Source organism: Phallusia mammillata, chromosome 6, assembly GCF_965637545.1.
Source record: "Phallusia mammillata chromosome 6, kaPhaMamm4.hap1.1, whole genome shotgun sequence".
Taxonomy (NCBI): Eukaryota; Metazoa; Chordata; class Ascidiacea; order Phlebobranchia; family Ascidiidae; genus Phallusia; species Phallusia mammillata.
The window spans coordinates 16,149,815-16,170,060 of NC_137257.1; the positions used below are offsets into that span (position 1 = coordinate 16,149,815).

Here is a 20,246-nt window from a genome sequence, read left to right on the forward strand (position 1 = left end):
TCCTCGTTGCCACATTTTTTCCAATAGGGATATAAACTTGCCATTTTGTCAGAGCATGTAAATGCACAACCGGTTTTCATTTCGCTTTTGACGAAAAATGCTCAAAAAGTTGAAAGTTACCATGAAACCGATTATTGGGTAAAGGCTGTGTGACGTCATATTGCTGTATTTGTGACAAATTTTGGTTGACAAGTGTTTGCAAGCATGAGTTGATTGCAGTGCTTTTCAACCGGGTGTAGCGTACGCCGAACAGCAAAGGGTGTACCATAATTTTTAAAGGGTGTACCAGATCAATAGACACATCTATGACCAGGTATCACAACAGGTAGGTTTACGTTTTAAACCAGGCTGGCAGGAGTGTGTAGCACATGGTACACTTTGGTGATGGTTCTTTTTGCAGTATAAAGTGAATTACAACTTACAGTTTTCACTGAGTTTGCCATAAAATGATGTTAAAGGATTTACATTGTATACATCCTTATTCTTTTTTTGACTGGGATGTACAAATTTTTGAGTAAACGTTAAAAGTGTGTACCGTTTCAAAAAAAGGTTGACAAGCACTGCTTTAGCCTACATGCAATATATGTAATCATGCTGAACACCACACAGATCGTTAAAAGTTTAAACTTAGTCTCACTTTTGCTTTGCGGTCAATTAGTTGGTGACCCCGACGTTTAACGATTAGTATCACTGTTCGATATAGGCCAAATCAGGGGTGGGCAACCTTTGTCACTGTGGGGCCAAATGCAATTGCAAAAATTTGATGGTGGGCCGCACCTTTATATGACACAAGGTGATTTTACTTCGTTGCATACCAAAAATGCCTTACTACAAGTATGATTCGCATTTGATTCTCGCAGCATATTGTCAGGTCACAGAAAAATAGCACCAGGCGCACTAATCTGCTCAAAAATACATAATAATTGGACTCGTTTGCCAGTACATTTGAAATCCAAGTGTCTCTGCGGGCCGCACAATCTTTAATCAAGGGCCGCATGTGGCCCGCGGGCCGCAGGTTGCCCACCCCAGGGCCAAATGCTGCTTTTTGTCTCTAATTTGTAGTCAGCAGTCATACAACCGAACTTGGGATGTTGTATTGTAAGTTAAACAGGCAATTTGAAAAAGGCAGTTTGCAATTCGAAAACGCGGAAAAATGCCTTGCTCAAACGCTGTAAGCGAGAATACTGACGTTAGACGTACTTCGCCACATAGTAAGCAACGTTATTTTAATAACGAACAAACAAAACACTTTTCCAACAGCCCAAAACTCATCAAGCTATGTAAGAATGTGATTCTTAGCACATCTCATGGTCGCTACCAACTACCATGGGTTTCTTTCGATTTTATGACTTCTTCCAACATAACTTGAGTTATCATACTGCATTGTCAATTATATAAATAGCTTCAGCATCACTGGAGCAAAGTAAAAGATTTCCACTTGGATCTAGAGAATTTATAGATGTTCCACATTCCGGAAGTAATTCTGAAACTTCTATGGGCGAAGTGCCACTTAATTCGCTTGATAATGTCTTTGTGTCAAAAGTTGTGTCCAATCTGCGCACAGTACCGTCTTGTGAACAGGTAAAGAGATGTTCTGGGGATGTTTTATGGAATCGAAGCTCCCAAACTAAAAAACAAGTTTGAAAAATGAAATGATTTATAATGTACCAACCTCCAACCAGAAAAGTATAAAACTCTTTGATTAGGTAGTTTAGTAAAAACAGAAATTTTTAAAATTTTAGATTTTGGAGACCTAGAAAAGTATAAAACTCTTTGATTAGGTAGTTTAGTAAAAACAGAAATTTTTAAAATTTTAGATTTTGGAGACCTGTGAGTGAACGGCTTGGCCATCGAACTAGGAGGGTCAGTTTCGGATAACTAACTATCACATGTGTAAATTTGATTAAGTTGGAAGAACTTTTCTTGACCAAATGGTTAAAAAAACAGCGTTAGACAGAAAAAAAAACACAGACAAAAAACTATATGAAACTTCGGGAAAGAGGGCCCATAAAAAACTATATGAAACTTCAGGAAAGAGGGCCCATAATTATTACCAGTGTTACAATAACTCTTGAGTTGATTTAACACAAAGAGCAACATGGCATAAGTTTTAACAATGATTTACAGGTTTAATGATTGCTTTGGTGCAATTTTACTACAGTTTTTTTTTCTACCATACAATATAAGGTTAAGTTTATTCACAACATGTTTGATTTTTTCCCTTAGTAAACTTAAAAAAATTCTTTGAAAAAAATTGTACTTGACCTAACTGGCTGCAACAGCACATGCAGCATCAACATTACTGCAAAAAATTGACTTGTCCTATAGTTCCTTATTTGAATGACTGACTTGACAAAATGACTTGTGAATTAGGCTTGTTTATGACACTGAATACACTGAATGAAGTCCTTCAGTGAGAAAATAAATATGACTTACCATCTTGTTCATGAATCTGTAGTTTAGAAACAGGTGTGCATTCTTTTCTGGCATCGAATAAGACAACACATCCGTCAGCTCCACCAGTGGCTAATATGTGACCCTGTGTTGGATGGTGATCAACTGAACATAAACCCACTAAAGTTTCACTTGATATCATTATGCGAGAGGGTGAGTCGCTTGGCGAGCGGGCATCGTACATTCGCAACTGTCCTGCCATGTTTGTTGTACAAACTTCTGTGCTTGTTACCATGTGCACAGATGTGATTGGACTGCTATCCACTCCAACTATAAACAAATAAAATAATAAGTAATTTTGTAAAACTTGTGATTTTAGAAGTATTTGCAGTTATGGTATTAATCACTGGTTCCCAACCTTTTACGACAAATACCATCGTTAACAATTTGCAACATTTTCCTTCCTTCCTAATACACTACATAGAAAATGCTCAACAAAATTGGTCCTTTGTGAACTTCACTGGCAATATCACCAGAGCTTAAGTGTCCATTTACAAACCCTGTGTAAAAATTAGTAAATTCTTCCCAACAAGTCTCCCTTGGTAGGAATTCTTCCCCAAAACCACTGGTTTAAATTATGGTCATGACATGTTCTTTTTTGCAGTAATATACTTTAACTGAAAAACAGTGCTGTTTAACCTAGACAAAATATTTACAATTTACCCATGCATCTCAATGGCTGTTTGCAGTCAACTCTCATCATATTAATTGTTCCGTCCTCTCCAACTGATGCTAGATCAGGGTTTTTAGCTGCTACATCAGTAACTCCACTAAGTGAATGAAGTGTGGGCCACATCTGTTGCATAGCAAGGCTCTGTACAAAATATCATGGCAATTTATTTAGTATAGCAAGTTTGTTTCTCCAAGTTATTGGTTTCAATTAAAAAATCATGTTTGTTTTTCTCAAGAAAAAGACTATTCATCACTAAACAAAATGTGTTTGTATGAAAGAATTTGTTTAACAAATAAGTAACCACATGGTTACCATGGCAACCTTACCTGCATTTCAACATTGTACTTAAAAAGAGAAACAGTTCCTGAGCTTAATCCAACAGCAACACTTTTTTGATCAACATATTCCATGCCAGCAACGCTTCCTATGGAAACAAAACATCATTTTTTTTTTCAATGTCCTGTATCAAGTTTACACAACAGACCTTTGGTTTGGCATTCCAGAAGTTTCTTTGGTTGACTGCTTTCAATATCATCCATATAATTGTCAGCTTGTTGGTTGCTGGTGCGTGTCATGTGACCGACTCCCCACACAGATATGTTGTTTACCTGATTTCAAACAATATTGTTGCAGAGACAAGTGCAGCTGACTTCAGATAAACATTACATCCATTACAACGATATTTGTCCCATTTAAAACTATGAACAGATATAACAAACTGCCTTGAAATTTTACAGCTTGTCAGTTACCATACCACTGTGCCATTGTAAAGTTTGGGATAAAATATAAAGCAAAACATTTTGTACAAATTGAAGCCTTTTGGTGCATGTACAGAATATGAAACTGTCCACAGGAGTTTTATTCATGATCACAAATATTTGGCTAAAACAATTACATCAATTTTAACAACTAATTGGTTGCCTAGATTTGCCTAATAAAACAATAACATGTGTAAAGCTGTTTTTAGGTGAGTTTTGTATGCTTAACATTGATGCAATTTTGTAACATGATATGTAACTAACAAATTCTTTACTTTGCAAATATAACAAAAATATTTCAACACTGTTTGTTGGATAAACCAGTGGTTCCCAGCCTTTATCGACAAATTCCTTCCTTAACAATTCAAAACATTTTCGTTCCTCCCCAATAGACTTCACAGTAAACCGTACAAAGATTATTTAAACATGGTTATTTTATCAACTTCACAGCTTATATTCCCAGAGCTGAAGTGTTTATTTACAAACCACATGTACAAATTATTTAAAGTAAATTCCTCCCGCTTGCGAAACACTGCCAGTTTGTGTAATCAAAAAAATATACTGTACTTACTGTGTCATCATAACTTCCACTGACAAAAGTGTCAGGTTTCTGCAAACTCGACGTTACAGGTTGCCATCGAACCCGGCTCATCTTTTGCGACACAAATGCTAAACATTCAGCCATATTGAGGCCTACCTTTATAAACACTTTCTCTTGCTAGACAACAAAACACAATAAATTTAACACCAAACCAAGGTATACCTAGAATTAACATCGATTGACAACAGAGCAAATATAATTTTGTTTGGAACCGTAAATTGAAAAAAGTAGGCAACTACAGTAAACCTTGGTTAAACCAGATCTTTGCCTAATTCGGACAAAACTTGAGGTACAAACGATTTGTAATGTGGTAAGGCTTTAACTAATCGACATCAGTTAGTCCTGATCTTTGCCTAACAAGCAAATTTTTTGTCCAAATAGGTCCGGATTAACCATGGTTTACTGTTCTATCAGGATTTCTTAATTTCATTTTGGTTTTCTCATTTAAACTATTATCATATCATTGGGAAATAATAATAAAAAAACTAGCAAATTTAATGATCAATGTCAACTGATATCATTTTGAGAACTCTCCATGCACTGAGTTGGCTTAAATCTTTGGGTTGCAAATGTGGACCAGAATCACTAACATAGACATACGGAAAGCGGAGCACCCACAACGAATTAGGTCGCAAAACAATTTCATTCTGACTTGGAGAAAATGTTGGAGTTGGTGAAGGGCCTGGAACCACTTTAGGTTTGAGGGTGATATTTGCATTACTTTCAGGTGGTGTGGCGACATATACTCTCATTAATTGTCCGAGTAATGGTTTTCCAGATCTTGCTGATACTGGGCTTGTACAATAAAGAGGCATGTCCATATCCAGGAGCGGTTGTATGGGGTCCCTAACAATTCCATTGCCGCTTGTTTTTACTGCCTTGTCTGGAGCAGAGCAGATAAATCTTTGTCCTCTTGGAGTCTCATATTCATATCCCACATATGCTTTGGTCATATCCTGTTGCATTAGTTTAGTCTCTTTTAATGACAGTTTACGAGCTTCGCCTGGGACTGGCCAGTGGGTGGCACCAGTGTCTTCACCTTGTAATGAAATGTCCCATGGCACTAAAAAACTTGTTCCTGGCAAAAACCCTGGCATTTCTAAACCATGAGCAGGAATGTAGGATGAAAATGCCCCCAAGCGAACAAGACTCCATGATGAGAAAAGAGGCAAAATGTCCTCAGCAAGCCCTGAATGCATCATCCCTTCTGTGTAAGTCAGTTTTTGTGGCATATCATCAGCATAATCCACGCTTTGTACCTCAGGCATTGTCTCAGAATTTAAACTAAACTCATAGTTGGCAGATGTTGTTCGTTGTCTGTCGTCAGCAGGCAATGGCTTGGCTTCATCAAGTTGCTCTTCCGAATCACTTTCCTGTGTTGAAGTCTGGCAGTCACTTTCCCCACTTACAGTTCTATGGCGAATTCTCGCAGCTACATCCTTTTCGCTGGAGCTGGAATCAGAACCTAAATGCAGCTGCTCAACAAGGCAATGTAGCTCTGGGGAAACCATAGACTGTTTGTCATTTCTTTCATGAACAGGAAACTTAAAAGTGTCTGCATCTGAGATAACTGGGAGAGCCTGAACATCCATCCTTAAGTAGAAGTCATAGTTTGCCTCCTGTAGCGTAAATGGGTCATCCCTGGGACCCTGAATTCGGCCACAACTGCTTGCAGCAATAGTACGAGACCTTGAAGAGTGGGCCATTTTTGGCGGGTTTGCATCAGGCTGCGATTTCCCATCTGTGGGTAGATCGTGAAAGCGATGAACACAATGGCGGCCTGTTAGAGAATGCACCTCACACAATCGACGACCATCATTCCAAAATGCCTCACACTCTGCCTGCACACAAGCCTCATACTTATCCCGGGCAGGGCCTCTTGCATGCAGAGCATAGGTAGAAAGTGCTTGTCCCAATTGGTTGTTGTGAACTTTGCTGGTGTAGTGCATTGGTAAATTGCTTTGGTAAGCTGCACTGGCCAAGGAAACCAACTTACTACATCTTGCCTCACTAAACCGGGATTCTGGATCAATTTGAGCATGTAGTTCCTGTCGCATCTCCAAAATTTTCTCATTAATGTCAGGTTTAGTTTCATCAACAGTCTCTACTTTTTTGACCTTCATGAAAAACAAATCATACAAGTTGTTAGCCACTTTCAACCATTGCTTCAGGCTTGGTACTTCAAAATGTGTAGGCAACGCATTTCTACCCACACTATCTTTGAAACCCTTTTTACTTAAAAGCAAGTCAGTGTGCTGTGATAAAAAGGCCCACAGTGGGTTGGAAGCATCTTCAATTTCATCTTCTTCCTCATCTCTCCATTGTGTTGGAGGATTTGTAAGCAAGCGATATGCTCTGGAGCGAGCAGTTGGATCACGATGAGTTTCACAAGAGCTTCGAAGCAGTTTTAGCATGCTTCGAATAGGATCTTCTTCTGTTTTGACTTTTTCAAACTGCTCTGTCATAATATGAACAAATGCCTGGTTAGGTGGCACAGTGAAAAGACAATTAACAGCACTGTTAGTTAAAACTCTACTGTTTCTTAGAATTTTGTATATTTGATCCTCTATTGTGTGTTGTAGCCTTTTCAATGGGGGTTTCTTTTTCTTTGTTGAATGTTCTGCACCGGAACTTTCCACTTGTAGATTTGATAAATGGCACCTCTGCATAACAAACAATAGTCTTGGGGGGCAGGGCCGTCCATTGACCCACCAATCTCGACCAACTGAGCATCCTTTTAGGACATCTTTTATATGTGGAAGTACTTTGGTTCTTAAATTGGTCATATGGTGAAACAGTTTGTCATAGCTGATGTCAAAAATTGATACTGGGTGGACTAAAATCAAAACATGACACACAGAGAAAAGGTATAAGAGTGAAAAAGCAATTTCAACCTCTTGATTTTTCCAAAAGTCATGAAAGTCACTGTGGTTGTCGAGGTGGTTTCTCATCATAGCACAAGCTCTGACCAGTTCTGCTGTATCATAGGTTGTTGTTAGATGCAAAAATAAAACCTTTTTCTGTTGGTCAAAGCTGCATTCAATATTGGGAATAAGAGTCTCCACATTGGGTGTATGATAAACTCCGTTTTTCCTTAAATAATCTGGATAATGGGGATTGAAGGATGCTGAATTTGTTAGGTTGTTGATAACGCATCCTTTTGAAGTGTGACCCCAAGTACTTTTTCCAAACACGCCAACTACACAGACTTCATTTGCTGAAATAGCATCTTCCAACTCTTTGGTGTAAGGTAGTTTCCAATGTTCTTCCATGTCTCAACAGTTTATATCTCAAAAATAAACATGTTTAAGGGTTAATTAACAAGCAACCTGTCAAAACAAAAAATGTCAGTTTAGCCAGGAACAATACACTATAAAAGCAATCATGTTCAATTACCCGATTTATGCAAAATAGAAGAAAAATTTACTGCTAACAAGTTTAAAACCATGTGGAAGCTCTACATAAACAGCTTTTTGCTAACATAGAGTTTTTTAAGATGATAATGAATTACATTGCGATGACAACTATGAAAAGTAATTTGGATCAAAATTAGCTTTCTTTTTTGTTGAACATTTCTTCTTGTGCAGCAGCAATGAGAACATTTTGCAAGGTATGTGGGTTCTTTTCTTGAATAGGCAATGGTGGCAAAGGGTTTCCTTTTAATTCCAAAACAGCATATCTGTGAAATGACTGACGTGGTTCTGCGCAGTATTGTTTGGACAAAACAGCTAGCCTTGTGAAGTCACTTTTGTTTTCCTTAAATCTTGGTACCAAGTCATTTAACAATTTGCTTTGAATTTCTTCGCGAGGTGCCCAAAATTTGATCATGTCTCTTGAATAAGCATCATCTGTTCCACGCTTAGCAATTTCAATCAGTCTGTTTGTATACTTCTGTGCTTCGTGTGCCTTAGCGAAGGTTGTCTCTATTCGCTCATGCTTAATGAGCACATTAACTAGGGTCCGAAGCAGGTTAAGACGCTTTTCTGGACCACCAAACTTTCTGAATGATGTTCCGTGAGCATAACCACGGGGCATATTTTATCACAGACACTATTCTAAATTTGAATTCTGTAAGTAATCCCCTGCAAAATGATTTTGTTAAAAGTAATACAATGTACAAAAATACTAGTTAGGTGAAATATATATCTTTCATAAAAATTCTTAGACTGATTCTGTTACTTTGAAATCATTTTCTATTCCCAGTTATGTACAAAAATATAAATAACATTCTGTCAAAATCATGAATGTCAGACAAAGTAATCAAATATATGTTATCAATTATCATGCAACACAACAGGAGCTGTAATTTGACCAGTCTAAAAAGTATGGCAGTTGTACCTGCAAGTTGTTGTTTTTTTGCACACCATTTTTTTGCATGTGGAAATTTTGCATAAAGTGCCTGGTCTTGTTTTTCACTTGCACTTTTCCCGCTATAATTGATCTTTCACATGGACTTAGAGAATGTGCACAAATGGGACATATCCGACATATGCTTCTGACTGCACACCCAAGATGTCAGAATATGCACACTGGTAATTTTATGCTTCAGTATTTATGGTACTGTAGTGTTTCTTCTATAATTACTACATCTTTTATATACCACAGTTAACTTTCTGCAGAAATTATAGTTGCATCAATCAAACCAAGAACAGAAAGTATACAGCTAAAGCGTTTAATCCTTTTTTGTTTGTGCACTTACAAATTTCACTTAATTTATCATATTATTATTTAAATCACTATTATAGTATTTACTTAGTATAGCATTTCGTAACTATTATAATAGTTACGAAATGCTATACTAAGTAAATTATATAGGGCTATATATAACTTTTATGGACATAACATAACCAAGCATGCAAAAATGGCCACCTGGTGAAAAGTGCAAACCAATTTTTCAAAAAGCTTGCGCATTTACAAGTGGTACTTTGTACAAGAATAATGACTATTGTTGTTACAAACATCACAATAGCACTTATTTTCGCAAAAGCTAGTTTCCCCCGCCAAGTGACAACTGAGTTCTGCTTTTTTATCGTCACGTTTTTAAAAAATTGTGATGAATCAGCATTTTTTTGTGATTCAGCACAAAAACAATACATTATTGCAGTGGTTCTCAAACTTTTTTGTGTTGCGACGCCCCTGGAAAAGTTTTCTGGACTTGCGACGCACCAGCAAATAACATTTATTACGGAAACTTATTTTTAAAGTTGTGTTTATTGATACAAGAACAAAAAGTCACAAAACGGAACTATTCTGCGACGCCCTTGGAAATTTGAAACAACGCACCAGGGCGTCGCGACGCACAGTTTGAGAACTACTGCATTATTCGTAAATTTGGTACGCCCGTTCAAAGAGACTTTTACACTGTCGTAATAAATATCGGTGCTACTGGGAAGGAAAACAATGCGCTGGGACTAGGCATCGCATCTAATAAACTTTTCTAATATTAGTTTTTTTCACAAACAGAAAACCAAAATGCTATACCGTATTTACTCGATTGTAAGCCGCTCTCGTTTATAAGCCGACCTCGATTGTAAGCCGCATGTTGAGGTGTTAAAAAAATAATGCAAGCCGCCCTCGATTGTAACGCTGAAATTTTAGATACGATTGTTTCTTAATACATCTTTCTGTTGTTATATGGTATGACTATTTGCCCATATCTGTTAGTTACGTTAATAACTGTACCCAACAGAACGTATATCGACGTATAATCTGTACACGCATACATGTTTTCAACCCCAAATAATTTAAAATGTTGGAGTGTAGAAATAATTTCAGTATAAAATTAAAATGTAGCCTAAGCCGCCCTCGATTGTAAGTCGCCCTCGATTATAAGCCGCACAAACGGCGGCTAAAAAAACAATATAAGCCGCGGCTTACAATCGCGTAAATACTGTAATTTATGGGGCCCTCAAACTCTCACTGGCCCCGATGCACTGACTGAAAAAAAAAACAGCCTTGACACGACAAATATAGCCTAGTAGGTAGTATATGACCTTCCGTTAAACCGTATATATTATATGACGCAAATTTTCTTACCTCCTGTAGGTTCATATAAAAATGCAACAACTTGAAACATTAAATCAATCCAATTCTGGAAAGGATAGTTTTGGGTAGAATATAGCAGAGAGTCGAACCGCTTGTCATATGGGTTCAGGTTCGGTTCGGGTTCACTTCGTTTTGTTTTTAAGGGTTCGGGTTCGGTTCAGGTTTTTAAACATGTATATTTTCGGGTTCGGGTTTTGTTCCGGTCTGAACTGGTTTGCGGTTTTTAAACCGGTTCAAATTTGTATTCATTTTAATTTAATTCTACCCACCATCTACCTCGCCTTATCAAACTCCAAAAGCATTTTGCTCTTGCACTGTTATTTTTGACACGCCCAATAAGTGTTATCTCGCGTATTCTTCAGAGCGCTGTTTCAAAAAATATATGTAACAGACTAGATTTTTTACTGGTTCGGTTCCGGTTCGCTTATTTCCAAAATGTAATCTATTTCGCATATGGGGCTTTTTCAACCAATCACAGGTCTCCTCTTAACCGCCGCTTTACTAATCCAAACCAATCAGAGGACACCTTGTCTTTGACCAATCAGACAACACGCGGTGCGTGACTACCAGGCGACTAACTGATTTTAAATTTTTCGCAGGCGTACGCGTAGAAGTTCCAAATTTAAATTTTTGGAAGCGTAGCTTGTTTTTTGATAATAATACTGATGGTAGAGGCTGCTTATAAGCGCATATTTATGTGGTTTTATTTTGTATTACTGTAGAAACTACTTAGGCGCATAGTTATGTAGTTTCTTTACTGAGTTGAGAATAAAATAAAACTGTATAAGTTGTTGTGTAGGAAAAATCAATAAACTAATACAGGCTGCATTTTTTTACTCGTTCGGTTCCGGTTCGGGTCCAACGCCATACAAAATATGGGGTTCAACTCCGGTTCGGGACGCCGAAATAAAAAAATTTGCCAGAAGAGGTTAACAAATTTGGACTAGCATCTATGTACATTTGAATAGGTTTGAAGTACCCTTTCTTAACCAAGCGCATGGAACAAACCAAATTTAGACAGAAAAATACAGACAAAAGGCAATAACTGTACCCATTTAGGGAAGGGGATCCCCATAACAACGTGTTTTGATATGTAACAACAACCGGAACAGTATCAACTTTTTAAGCCCTATGAGTCAACTGTGGAAAGATTATTTACCACGATACCAATGTGATGTCTCTCTTTTGTAAAGAATGTGTTTGCTGTTAAAATCGAAATGCAAACATGTTTCATAACACCTATCATGCAAATAATACGACAGTCTTTTCAGCATCTATTATTTTTATTAACGTTACAGAAACACAATCAATGTTTTTGACAATTAAGTAGCAACTATGCCCAAGTGTTGCAAAACTTTCATTTTTTCTTCAAAATACTGTCTAAACCAGTCTATGTGTTCGTGCTTTTCTTCCAACGTTAAGTCTCCGTTGAGAGAAAGGGACATGGTCACTGCGTTCATGAAGAGTCGCAAAGGGCCGGATTTCGGACACCAATCCTCTAGCCGGTCTTCCAGAAAGACATGGGAATAAAATGGGACCTCTTGCTCCTTTTCCATTCCTGATTGCAAAACAAATATCAAATTTGGTTAATCGCATTGGGGGTCGTACATTTCATCGGCAGCCATTTGTTAAGAAAATCTTCTGGGTAATTGCACAATAAACTTGGCAAATTGATAATGTGATTAAATCGATTCTTCTGTAATTATTTAGAATGCTATTTTTTCAATTCCAAATTGCAAGAAACGTTTCAAATTTGTCATAATATCTATTTAGAACACACATTAGGACAATAAAGCAGCAAAAACAGATCTTTCATTCAATGCGGGTAAAATGGTTCATAAAATGCATCAATTATTAGATTCAGTAAGTGTTTACAGCACTACTCAAGTATTGTATTTTTTAACTCAAAAGCCACAATAATCCATTGAAGCAGTAGTCCTAATTTTTTTTCTATTATGTACTCTTTGTATAACCAATGCTGGAGTTTCTGTGCCCGTGTGACTGAGGTAACAATTAACGTTGATTTAGTTTTGCCAGTTTACAGACATAAAATGACAAGGCTGAGCAACAAAACCACTTTTCAAGGGAACAAAAGCTATTTTAAATGATGCACCGAATTAACCGAATCATTTATGATCTCACGCATAGTCGTACACTACGCGTTTGACATAAAAACGTTTTTCTACCAGGCAGACTGTGGTGCTACACAACAGAATATTTATGTTTCATTTTTATCATGAGTGCGAAAAACGATAATTTTCACAAGTCATAATAGTTTACGTGACTTTAGTTAGGGCGTAGTTGAAAGGGTGTACAGGTATTTACCTTATTAACCAAAAAAGACACGCCATGTGCTTTAAATTTGTGTTCGTAAAAGATTCGATTTCGGCCAGACGGCAACACAGAGCTATAAACGGGCCTGAAACTGGAGCCCGAACCCGAAAGTACAAGCCCGAAACCCGCCCCAACGCGATTTGTTTTTGAGAAGCCTGTTTAAGTCCGAAAGTTTCATTAATATGCCCAGACATTAAAGCCCTAGGAAAGACCAAGACAACAAACACAATAAACAATTTGGACTTAAACAAGGCGTTTAGAGCTGTTTCACAATAGGAGTGTAAATTCAGGCCCGTTTTTTTCAAGAAAGCTATGCCCGAACCCGGCCCGAAAAGCCCGGTCCGACTTACAACTCTGGCGCAACAAAGTAATCAGCCTAAACCGAATCTTTGAAAAAATGGGTTATCACACCCTGGGGTTCATGGTGCACCCACACAGATGGTGCTGCTTTAAGCAATAAAGAAATATCATCAAAGTAAAAGTTTCAGTTACCCTCTTCATTGTTAATTGGAAATGTCCATAATTTTCCTTCATTTGTCAGCTGAATATATTCCTGAAATTGATTTGTTATCTCTTTGTCTTTAACTAGCTTCGCTCTTACATCATCTTGATATTTATTAAACCAGTCTAGTGCTGTCCACTTTTCCGTGTCAGATGGTACTGGCTAAAACACACAAATGGGTTAATTTCATCGTTCAATGAAAATTGGCAATAAAAGGGAAACAATTGATACTGCAATTTTTTTAATGTCAAATCCACTGTGCTAAGCAATGTACAGTAAACGTCGGTTAATCTGGACCTGTTTGGATCAAAAAAGCTATCCGGAGTAGCTGAAGATACAGATTAACCAATGTTGATCATTTAAAGCAGTGGTTCTCAAACTCGGTTTTCGGGGCCGCATGCGGCTCCAAACTACTTATTTTGCGGCTCGCAACAGACCTCAGAAAACCACCAAACATTGCTATTTTAGCTTTCAAAGTCATCTTCTTTAGTGATTTTCTCAAGGTTTCGTTTTTTTGCGGCTCCCTACACACTTAAAAAATACCATTTAGCCCCGACAATAAAAAAGTTTGAGAACCACTTATTTAAAGCCTTACCACATTACAAACACCTAAAGTATGATCCGAATTAGGCGAAGATCCAGATTAACCGAACCATGTTAAACCAAGGTTTTCTGGATATCTTAAAATGTCCAAATGACTTTAATTATCTACAGCAGTGCTCTTTAATCTTCATAACGCACTTTAGAATTAGATATTTGCAAGACGTAAAACAGAAAATTTAATGCCGGCAAAAACAAAAACATTTTTCACTATCTCATCCTAAACACAGAAAAGCAAAAACCCTGTGAGTTACATGCAACCATAGAGATTAGCTGCACACAGGTTTAAAGAGTCTTGGTACCATGGCTGAAATGCTTATACCCACACTCATGTTAAAAGAAGTGATTTAAAAATCCTACTTAGATAAAATCACATACCATTGATGGTGATTCCTTTAAAGCAGACCTTTTAGGAAAGACGTCCAACCTTCCAGCAGACTCCAAGTCAAATCTGTAAAACATAAGATTTTGGTTTGGGTATAGTTTATTATGACTTTAGTTACTTAGATTGTGGTAAAAAAATACTTCAATTTATTTGCGGAAATAGTAAAAAAATACTAGAAAAGTGGCATTCTGATATACTTCCATTTTATATATTCTATACGATATTTATCAATTTACTATACTACACACAATTTTATCTACTATACTACACACAATTTATATAAACGAATGGGTCCCCGCCCGCGTGTTTGTGCGTATTTACGGTAAACTTACGTTGCGGTTATTTTTAGATTCTTAAGGACAAATTTTTCACAAAGCGTCAACTTAACTTTAAATGTTTTCGTCCGTATTCTTTTTGTATCATTATTGTCATATAATTACAAAAAATCGGTGAAAATACTTTCAATTTAATCTCTTGCTTTGACCTTGATATTGTCATTCAAGTTCTGTTTTTAAACACAAATTTTACTAGAAAGCCTTAACTGTTACATTAGGAACTAAATAAAAAAAGTCGTTTGCTACAAAGGTATACATAACAACTCGTTTTTCACTTAACTTTGTTTCGCAAAAACGACCGTTTAATGGCCTTTTGACACTGTTTTTAACAGCATGTAGTCCTTAGTGTTCAACAATACCGTTTTGCCTAATTTATACATGACTTAAGTACTAATTCTTGAATTGATTTGTCAAAAATAACGAAGATACGTTATGACGAAAAATTCTTAACTGTGTTGTATTGCCTACAAGTTGACCTTCAGGAAAGGGGACCCATAATTACTGTTTCATATTAAAAATGTTAAAAGAACTTGGTATTATTTTTTTCTGCTTAAAGGATGAAATGTTATTAATTTAGGCATGTCAGTGGGTAGTGCTGAAATTAGCTAGTATAGTTTAGCTAGTATTAAATATATTTGCCAGATTATTAAATCTTAAACAAGCTAAATGCCATGTAGTTGACTACTCAGTTTTTAAACTTAAAAGTTTACTGAATGAATTGTTTACTTGAATGTTTTTTCTTCTGATGCATCCACTGCATTCTGTTGCATGGGACCTGGTCTAAAATATAAAAAAGTATTGTTAAATAGCACTAATAAAAAGTTTTTGACTGGTCATTAAATATTTGCGTAATATGGGAAAACTTTAAATCCTAAAAGTTCTATTTTAGGTTATAAATTGTGAGGCGAACATTGCCAAACTTACATTATATACAGTACAAGTACAACCAAACTTACTAAAACTAGAAAAGTGGCTTTTCTGTATATTTCCATTTTTACATTCTACATCCTATTTAACAATTTACTAAACACACCACATAATTTTTGCAAGCAAAAACGAATGGGTCACTTCTGTAAATTGGTTTTGGTAATAATGGTGCAATTATTTTTAGATTTTTAAGGACAAATTAGTAGAAAGCATCAACCCAAACTTTAAAATGTTTGATACATTTTTTTCCATTATATTGTCCTATATTCACAAAAGTAGAAAAAAGGGTGGTAATACTTCCAATCATCTGAGAATTTATTTTCTAGCATTGACTTCATTACGGCTGTCCAAGGCCAGTTTAAAAACAGTTAAAAAAATTTCCAAAAACAAAAACAGACAGTATTACAGACACTGGAAAAAAAGAAGATGTTTTGCAGCAATGTCATTTTTAACAAATCATTCTTCGATTAATAGGCCTTGGACAGATTCAGGGCACCTGTAATATCAGTAAATTAGCAACCGAAGTAAAAAGTGGAATCATGCAGTAAAGTTAACATTACACATGGTTGGACATGTATATAATTACCTGGTTAGATTTGCTGTGCGTTTCTGTTCTTCCTGCATTTGAGATGATTTGTAAGCAGTGTTTTCAAACATGGATCTGAAAATATATATTGTAGTACATAAAACTCAAACATTCAAGTTACCTATATTTGTCAGTAAAGCAAAATGGAAAGTTTATGAAATATATCTAGCAACAACACTGCTAAAAAAGGGGCATACCTTCAATCTTCTGGGAATTTAATCTTTAACAGATACTGACCAATTAAGAAGATATTTTGCATTAACAAATTGTTTCGAATAACTGGGCTTGGACAGCTTCAGGGAATCCATAATATCAGTAAATCATCAATAAATATCAATAAATTATCAACCCAAGTGAAAAATGGTGCCATACAGTAAAGTTACCATTACAAAATTTTTAGTTTGAATAAGTGCAACTGACAAGACAGGTCATGAATAAAATAACCTGGTTTGATTTGTTGTGCGTTTCTGTTCCCCCTGCATTGGAGATGGTTTGTACGTAGTGTTTTCAAACATGGATCTAAAAATATAGATTATACATGTCATAAATCAGTGATTCCAAAACTTTTTGCATGTAAGAAGTTTATGTATTGCTTAAAATAAAACTAATTATGACACTATAATGCACAACATATTTATTTTTGACATAAGTTTTGTAAACTGAACAAAGTTTGTGTAATCCTGCAAAGGCTTTGCATACCACTGTTTGGTAATCACTGCTGGAGATTGATACAAGCTGGTAAACAAAGAATTTTTTTATCTTTCTAAACTTGTTGCCATGGTTACCTTTGTGGTTTATTGCAAAACTTAGACCCCTTACACATGTAGTTTTGTTGTTGATATTTTATGCTAGTAAGTGCAAGTTTAAGCTTCAATTAGTGGAGAAAAGTGAATTTGAAACTTTACCAAACACCAACATTTAAATATGTTTGCCGGTTGAGTCAAAAAAAAGTTTATGAAATATACCTGGCAACAACACTACATTCAGCAATATAAAAGGTTTATTAAATATTGTAGTAACTTTCCAAGTTATTCGAGGCATGTAGCATTCTAGGGCAACCAATAGGGATATAGGTATAAACACAACTGGCAACAAAACAAACAACATATGCAGCTACATCTATTATTACATGCTTATTTGGTCTACAACCTACTTAGTGCCTGCCACTGCATCCTAATTATAGTATTTCAGACTTTTTTGCAAACGCACATGGTTAAAGTAACACTCCAAGTTATGTGTGAGTAAAGCAGGCTTTGAATTTTAGATGGTACTTATACCCGAAAAGTATTCATCTATAACATACTTCTTGACAAAGTACACAGGTATTGCATAAAATAAAACTTACTCAACAAAACTGGTGGTACTCGATGCTTTTGAGTGTTCAATTTTAGATATTCTGGACATAATTTCAGATTTCATTGTGCTTCTTGCTTTCGATTGTTCTGCTTTGGGGTAGATTTCTTTGCCCACATTCTGCATCATTTTTGAGTTTAACGTGAAAACAGAACTGTATTTAACTGAAAAGGTGGCCTTCTAAAATACTTCTAATTTATATATTCTTCATATATCCTGTTTACCATTTTTAAATTTATACACATCATTTGATCTACACATATGATTGTTTTTGCAAACTAAAGTTTATATGAAGACAGCAACATATTTAATAAGAACTAATTATATATGGACACAAAACATATTTACCTCAATCAGCTTGTCATAAGTTTTTGTCTTGTTTTTAGGATTGGCCTAAAAATCAAATATATGTAACTACAGATGATGCAATTATGTTTGAAAATTTTTGAGTAATATTATAAATACTAGACAATTCTTCTACATACCTTGCGAGTTTGCTGAGTCTGCTCTTTGCTTTTGGTCATTTCATCCTAAGATTGTATATGTTTAAAACCTTTTTAATACTTATAGTTTATCTTAACTAACTTTACAAAGCACTTAGGCAGACTATATTAGTATGTGCAACAATTTAGCGCTGGTGCAAAAATCATTTAACATTAACATGTTTAATGGAGAAAATAATGGCCCAAATAAACGTAAAATGCGACATGCTTTATACTTCAAATGTTTCGGCAACCTATAAACTTATGAACAGATCCGTATATAGTGTTTCAAATTAACATGTTTGTCTGAATAGGCCAATATAAACTTTTTAAGATCCAACCACAAAAATAGGAAAAAGCCTTATTGTAGATTTAGGGCAACAGTAACTTTCCTTTCTTCAAATCCATTCTAATTTAGACATACTAAGTGCCATTACCTATTAGAACTTTGCTTTTTATTGTTCTAAATTGGCACTAGTTTTACAACTTGACCATTCCAATTTTTCCATGCAACTAACCAGAACTTCTGTCTATGGTTTTTACAAATATGAACATGGTATATAATTGTGTATTTATTTTCAACATTGCTGTGGTATTTTTATTGCATCAAACATGTTAAAATGCAGCGAATTTATACATACAAGTCATGTAATCATTCATTTCTTAGCCGCATACCTTGTCTTGGTCTCCTTCTATTTTATTATTTTCTAAATCGGGATCAATTTTTTTCTGTAAAACAAAGGGATTTACCACCTTTTTATTTTCTGATACAAGGATTAACACCTTCATTTTTTGGTCTAAACATGCATATTCATTGATTTCATATTTCATGTTCATTGAAAAAATTCATGCTGTTAAACATGAAACTACAAGGGTACTGCAGAAATGCAAACCATCAAAAATGGTTTCATTTAATCACACTTTTTTGTTTGTTTTGTACATATACTAGCAAAGTAATTAGGGTAATTTAGGTTTTAGTTTCTACTTGTTTAGCTAAGCATTCATTGAACATTTAAAAGTTTAACTTTCATACTTCCTGTAAGTTTCTTTTGGTTGAAAGAGTAACTTGAGGTTTAAGTCTGGACTTTGCATCGTCAGCATAATGCCTATTGCTTTTAATTTGATGCAGATCTAGTCGGTTTTGGGCAGTGAAGTTATCGGACTGTTGTGAAACAGCAATACAGACCTGTCGAGTTAAACTCTTTTGATTTGCAATTTGATTAACAACTGTTCTTAAATACATCTGATAAACAGCTGCCATCATCTACAATGTCTGTGATTCTATGTGATAATAAAATATGTCATTTTTAGTTTAAGTTTTTTTGAAATGTTTTAAAACAACAAGCCAGAATATAGTAGTTAGCCTGAAACTGTAGAGTTTAAAGCTTAACTTAAGTGTTCGCACTTCCAAACTACAAAGAGGTTTTGAGAAACACATATCTTTTACACAGTGTATTAACTTTAGACAGTTCGTAACAAAGTCTAATAAAAACAACAATCGCTTGGAAAATGTGATGAACGGCGTGTTGTTGTAAAAAAATCCCCCATTTTGACGACAATATAAGATGTCTGTGTAAACAATTAAGATAAAATGGGGAGAAAAATGTCACAAACAGCTTACATAATCAGACTATGATAAGGATTACAAAACAGTACCCAATCAGAGTTAAAAATGGTTATTCGGCATGTCACAGGCAATTCATCCGAAAAACCAATCAACGCAACAAGCTACCAACCTGCGCATTTGTGTCAAGACCCCACGAGAGGGGAGTTCAGTCGGTGCACTGCATCAATAAGGTCCTTGTAACCCACTTTTTACACAGCGATAACCCACGTAAGCACAAAATATAAAGCAGTGACGTCATCGACTTTTTTGACTACTGTTTTGGTGCAATGACACTGAAATAAGATCATGTGATCAACAGATAGCAAGTTTTGAAAAATTTCAATTTTTTTTGCAAATGGAAACGATCCCAAAAAGACTTTTTCATCAAAACTTATTTTATAACCCAGTGGTTCTCAAAGTATGGGTCGCGACCCAAACATGGGTCGCGCAGGGTCACAAAATGGGTCGCTCTGTGGTGATTCAATTCTGCCCAAACGAACTTTGTTCATTTCAATTTTCAAGTATTTTTAATTCTCAGTCCTGACTGAATTATTGTATTGTAGTGATCAATATGAGTTGTCTCGGTACAAGCTATAAACCGAGTC

General features: G+C 35.7%; 4 protein-coding genes across 6 annotated transcripts; all 4 read right to left on the reverse strand.

The window, feature by feature from the left end:
• Window positions 1-1,078: 1,078 nt before the first annotated feature.
• LOC145233117 (nucleoporin Nup43-like) lies at window positions 1,079-4,575 on the reverse strand. Its single transcript, XM_080097777.1, has 6 exons — window positions 4,457-4,575; window positions 3,612-3,735; window positions 3,454-3,551; window positions 3,118-3,268; window positions 2,437-2,724; window positions 1,079-1,627 (listed from the first exon to the last, which is right to left on the reverse strand). Exons 1-6 carry the CDS (start codon window positions 4,568-4,570, stop codon window positions 1,374-1,376), a joined length of 1,029 nt encoding a protein of 342 aa, XP_079953903.1. The 5' UTR covers window positions 4,571-4,575; the 3' UTR covers window positions 1,079-1,373.
• A 28-nt stretch (window positions 4,576-4,603) lies between these two features.
• Window positions 4,604-7,761, reverse strand: LOC145233116 (nonsense-mediated mRNA decay factor SMG8-like). The gene has a single exon (XM_080097776.1). The coding sequence runs from the start codon at window positions 7,756-7,758 to the stop codon at window positions 4,981-4,983; it is 2,778 nt and encodes a 925-aa protein (XP_079953902.1). The 5' UTR covers window positions 7,759-7,761; the 3' UTR covers window positions 4,604-4,980.
• A 54-nt stretch (window positions 7,762-7,815) lies between these two features.
• On the reverse strand, window positions 7,816-8,591 carry LOC145233118 (large ribosomal subunit protein bL17m-like). The gene has a single exon (XM_080097778.1). It carries the CDS (start codon window positions 8,519-8,521, stop codon window positions 8,036-8,038), a length of 486 nt encoding a protein of 161 aa, XP_079953904.1. The 5' UTR covers window positions 8,522-8,591; the 3' UTR covers window positions 7,816-8,035.
• Window positions 8,592-11,795: 3,204 nt separating this feature from the next.
• On the reverse strand, window positions 11,796-19,312 carry LOC145233755 (uncharacterized). 3 transcript variants are annotated; one of them, XM_080098533.1, is made up of 11 exons: window positions 19,069-19,312; window positions 18,711-18,764; window positions 18,039-18,083; window positions 17,902-17,946; window positions 17,546-17,673; window positions 16,645-16,719; window positions 16,201-16,275; window positions 15,414-15,467; window positions 14,346-14,418; window positions 13,358-13,529; window positions 11,796-12,089 (listed from the first exon to the last, which is right to left on the reverse strand). In XM_080098533.1, exons 1-11 carry the CDS (start codon window positions 19,297-19,299, stop codon window positions 11,854-11,856), a joined length of 1,188 nt encoding a protein of 395 aa, XP_079954659.1. In that variant the 5' UTR covers window positions 19,300-19,312; the 3' UTR covers window positions 11,796-11,853. The 3 variants fall into 3 exon arrangements, with proteins under 3 accessions (XP_079954659.1, XP_079954660.1, XP_079954661.1); XM_080098534.1 differs by lacking the exon at window positions 18,711-18,764; XM_080098535.1 differs by lacking the exon at window positions 16,645-16,719.
• Between the last annotated feature and the right edge of the window lie 934 nt (window positions 19,313-20,246).

Coding starts and splice junctions, on each gene's coding strand:
- LOC145233117 (XM_080097777.1), bottom strand. CDS start 4,570: ATGGCTGAATGTTTAGCATTTGTGTCGCAAAAGATGAGCCGGGTTCGA. Junction 3,736..4,456: donor GTGGAAGTTATGATGACACA/GTAAGTACAGTA, acceptor GTTTGAAATCAG/GTAAACAACATATCTGTGTG. Junction 2,725..3,117: donor ACAGCCATTGAGATGCATGG/GTAAATTGTAAA, acceptor ATTTGTTTATAG/TTGGAGTGGATAGCAGTCCA.
- LOC145233116 (XM_080097776.1), bottom strand. CDS start 7,758: ATGGAAGAACATTGGAAACTACCTTACACCAAAGAGTTGGAAGATGCT.
- LOC145233118 (XM_080097778.1), bottom strand. CDS start 8,521: ATGCCCCGTGGTTATGCTCACGGAACATCATTCAGAAAGTTTGGTGGT.
- LOC145233755 (XM_080098533.1), bottom strand. CDS start 19,299: ATGATGGCAGCTGTTTATCAGATGTATTTAAGAACAGTTGTTAATCAA. Junction 16,720..17,545: donor AGTACCACCAGTTTTGTTGA/GTAAGTTTTATT, acceptor CTATATTTTTAG/ATCCATGTTTGAAAACACTA. Junction 14,419..15,413: donor TCAGAAGAAAAAACATTCAA/GTAAACAATTCA, acceptor TATGTTTTACAG/ATTTGACTTGGAGTCTGCTG.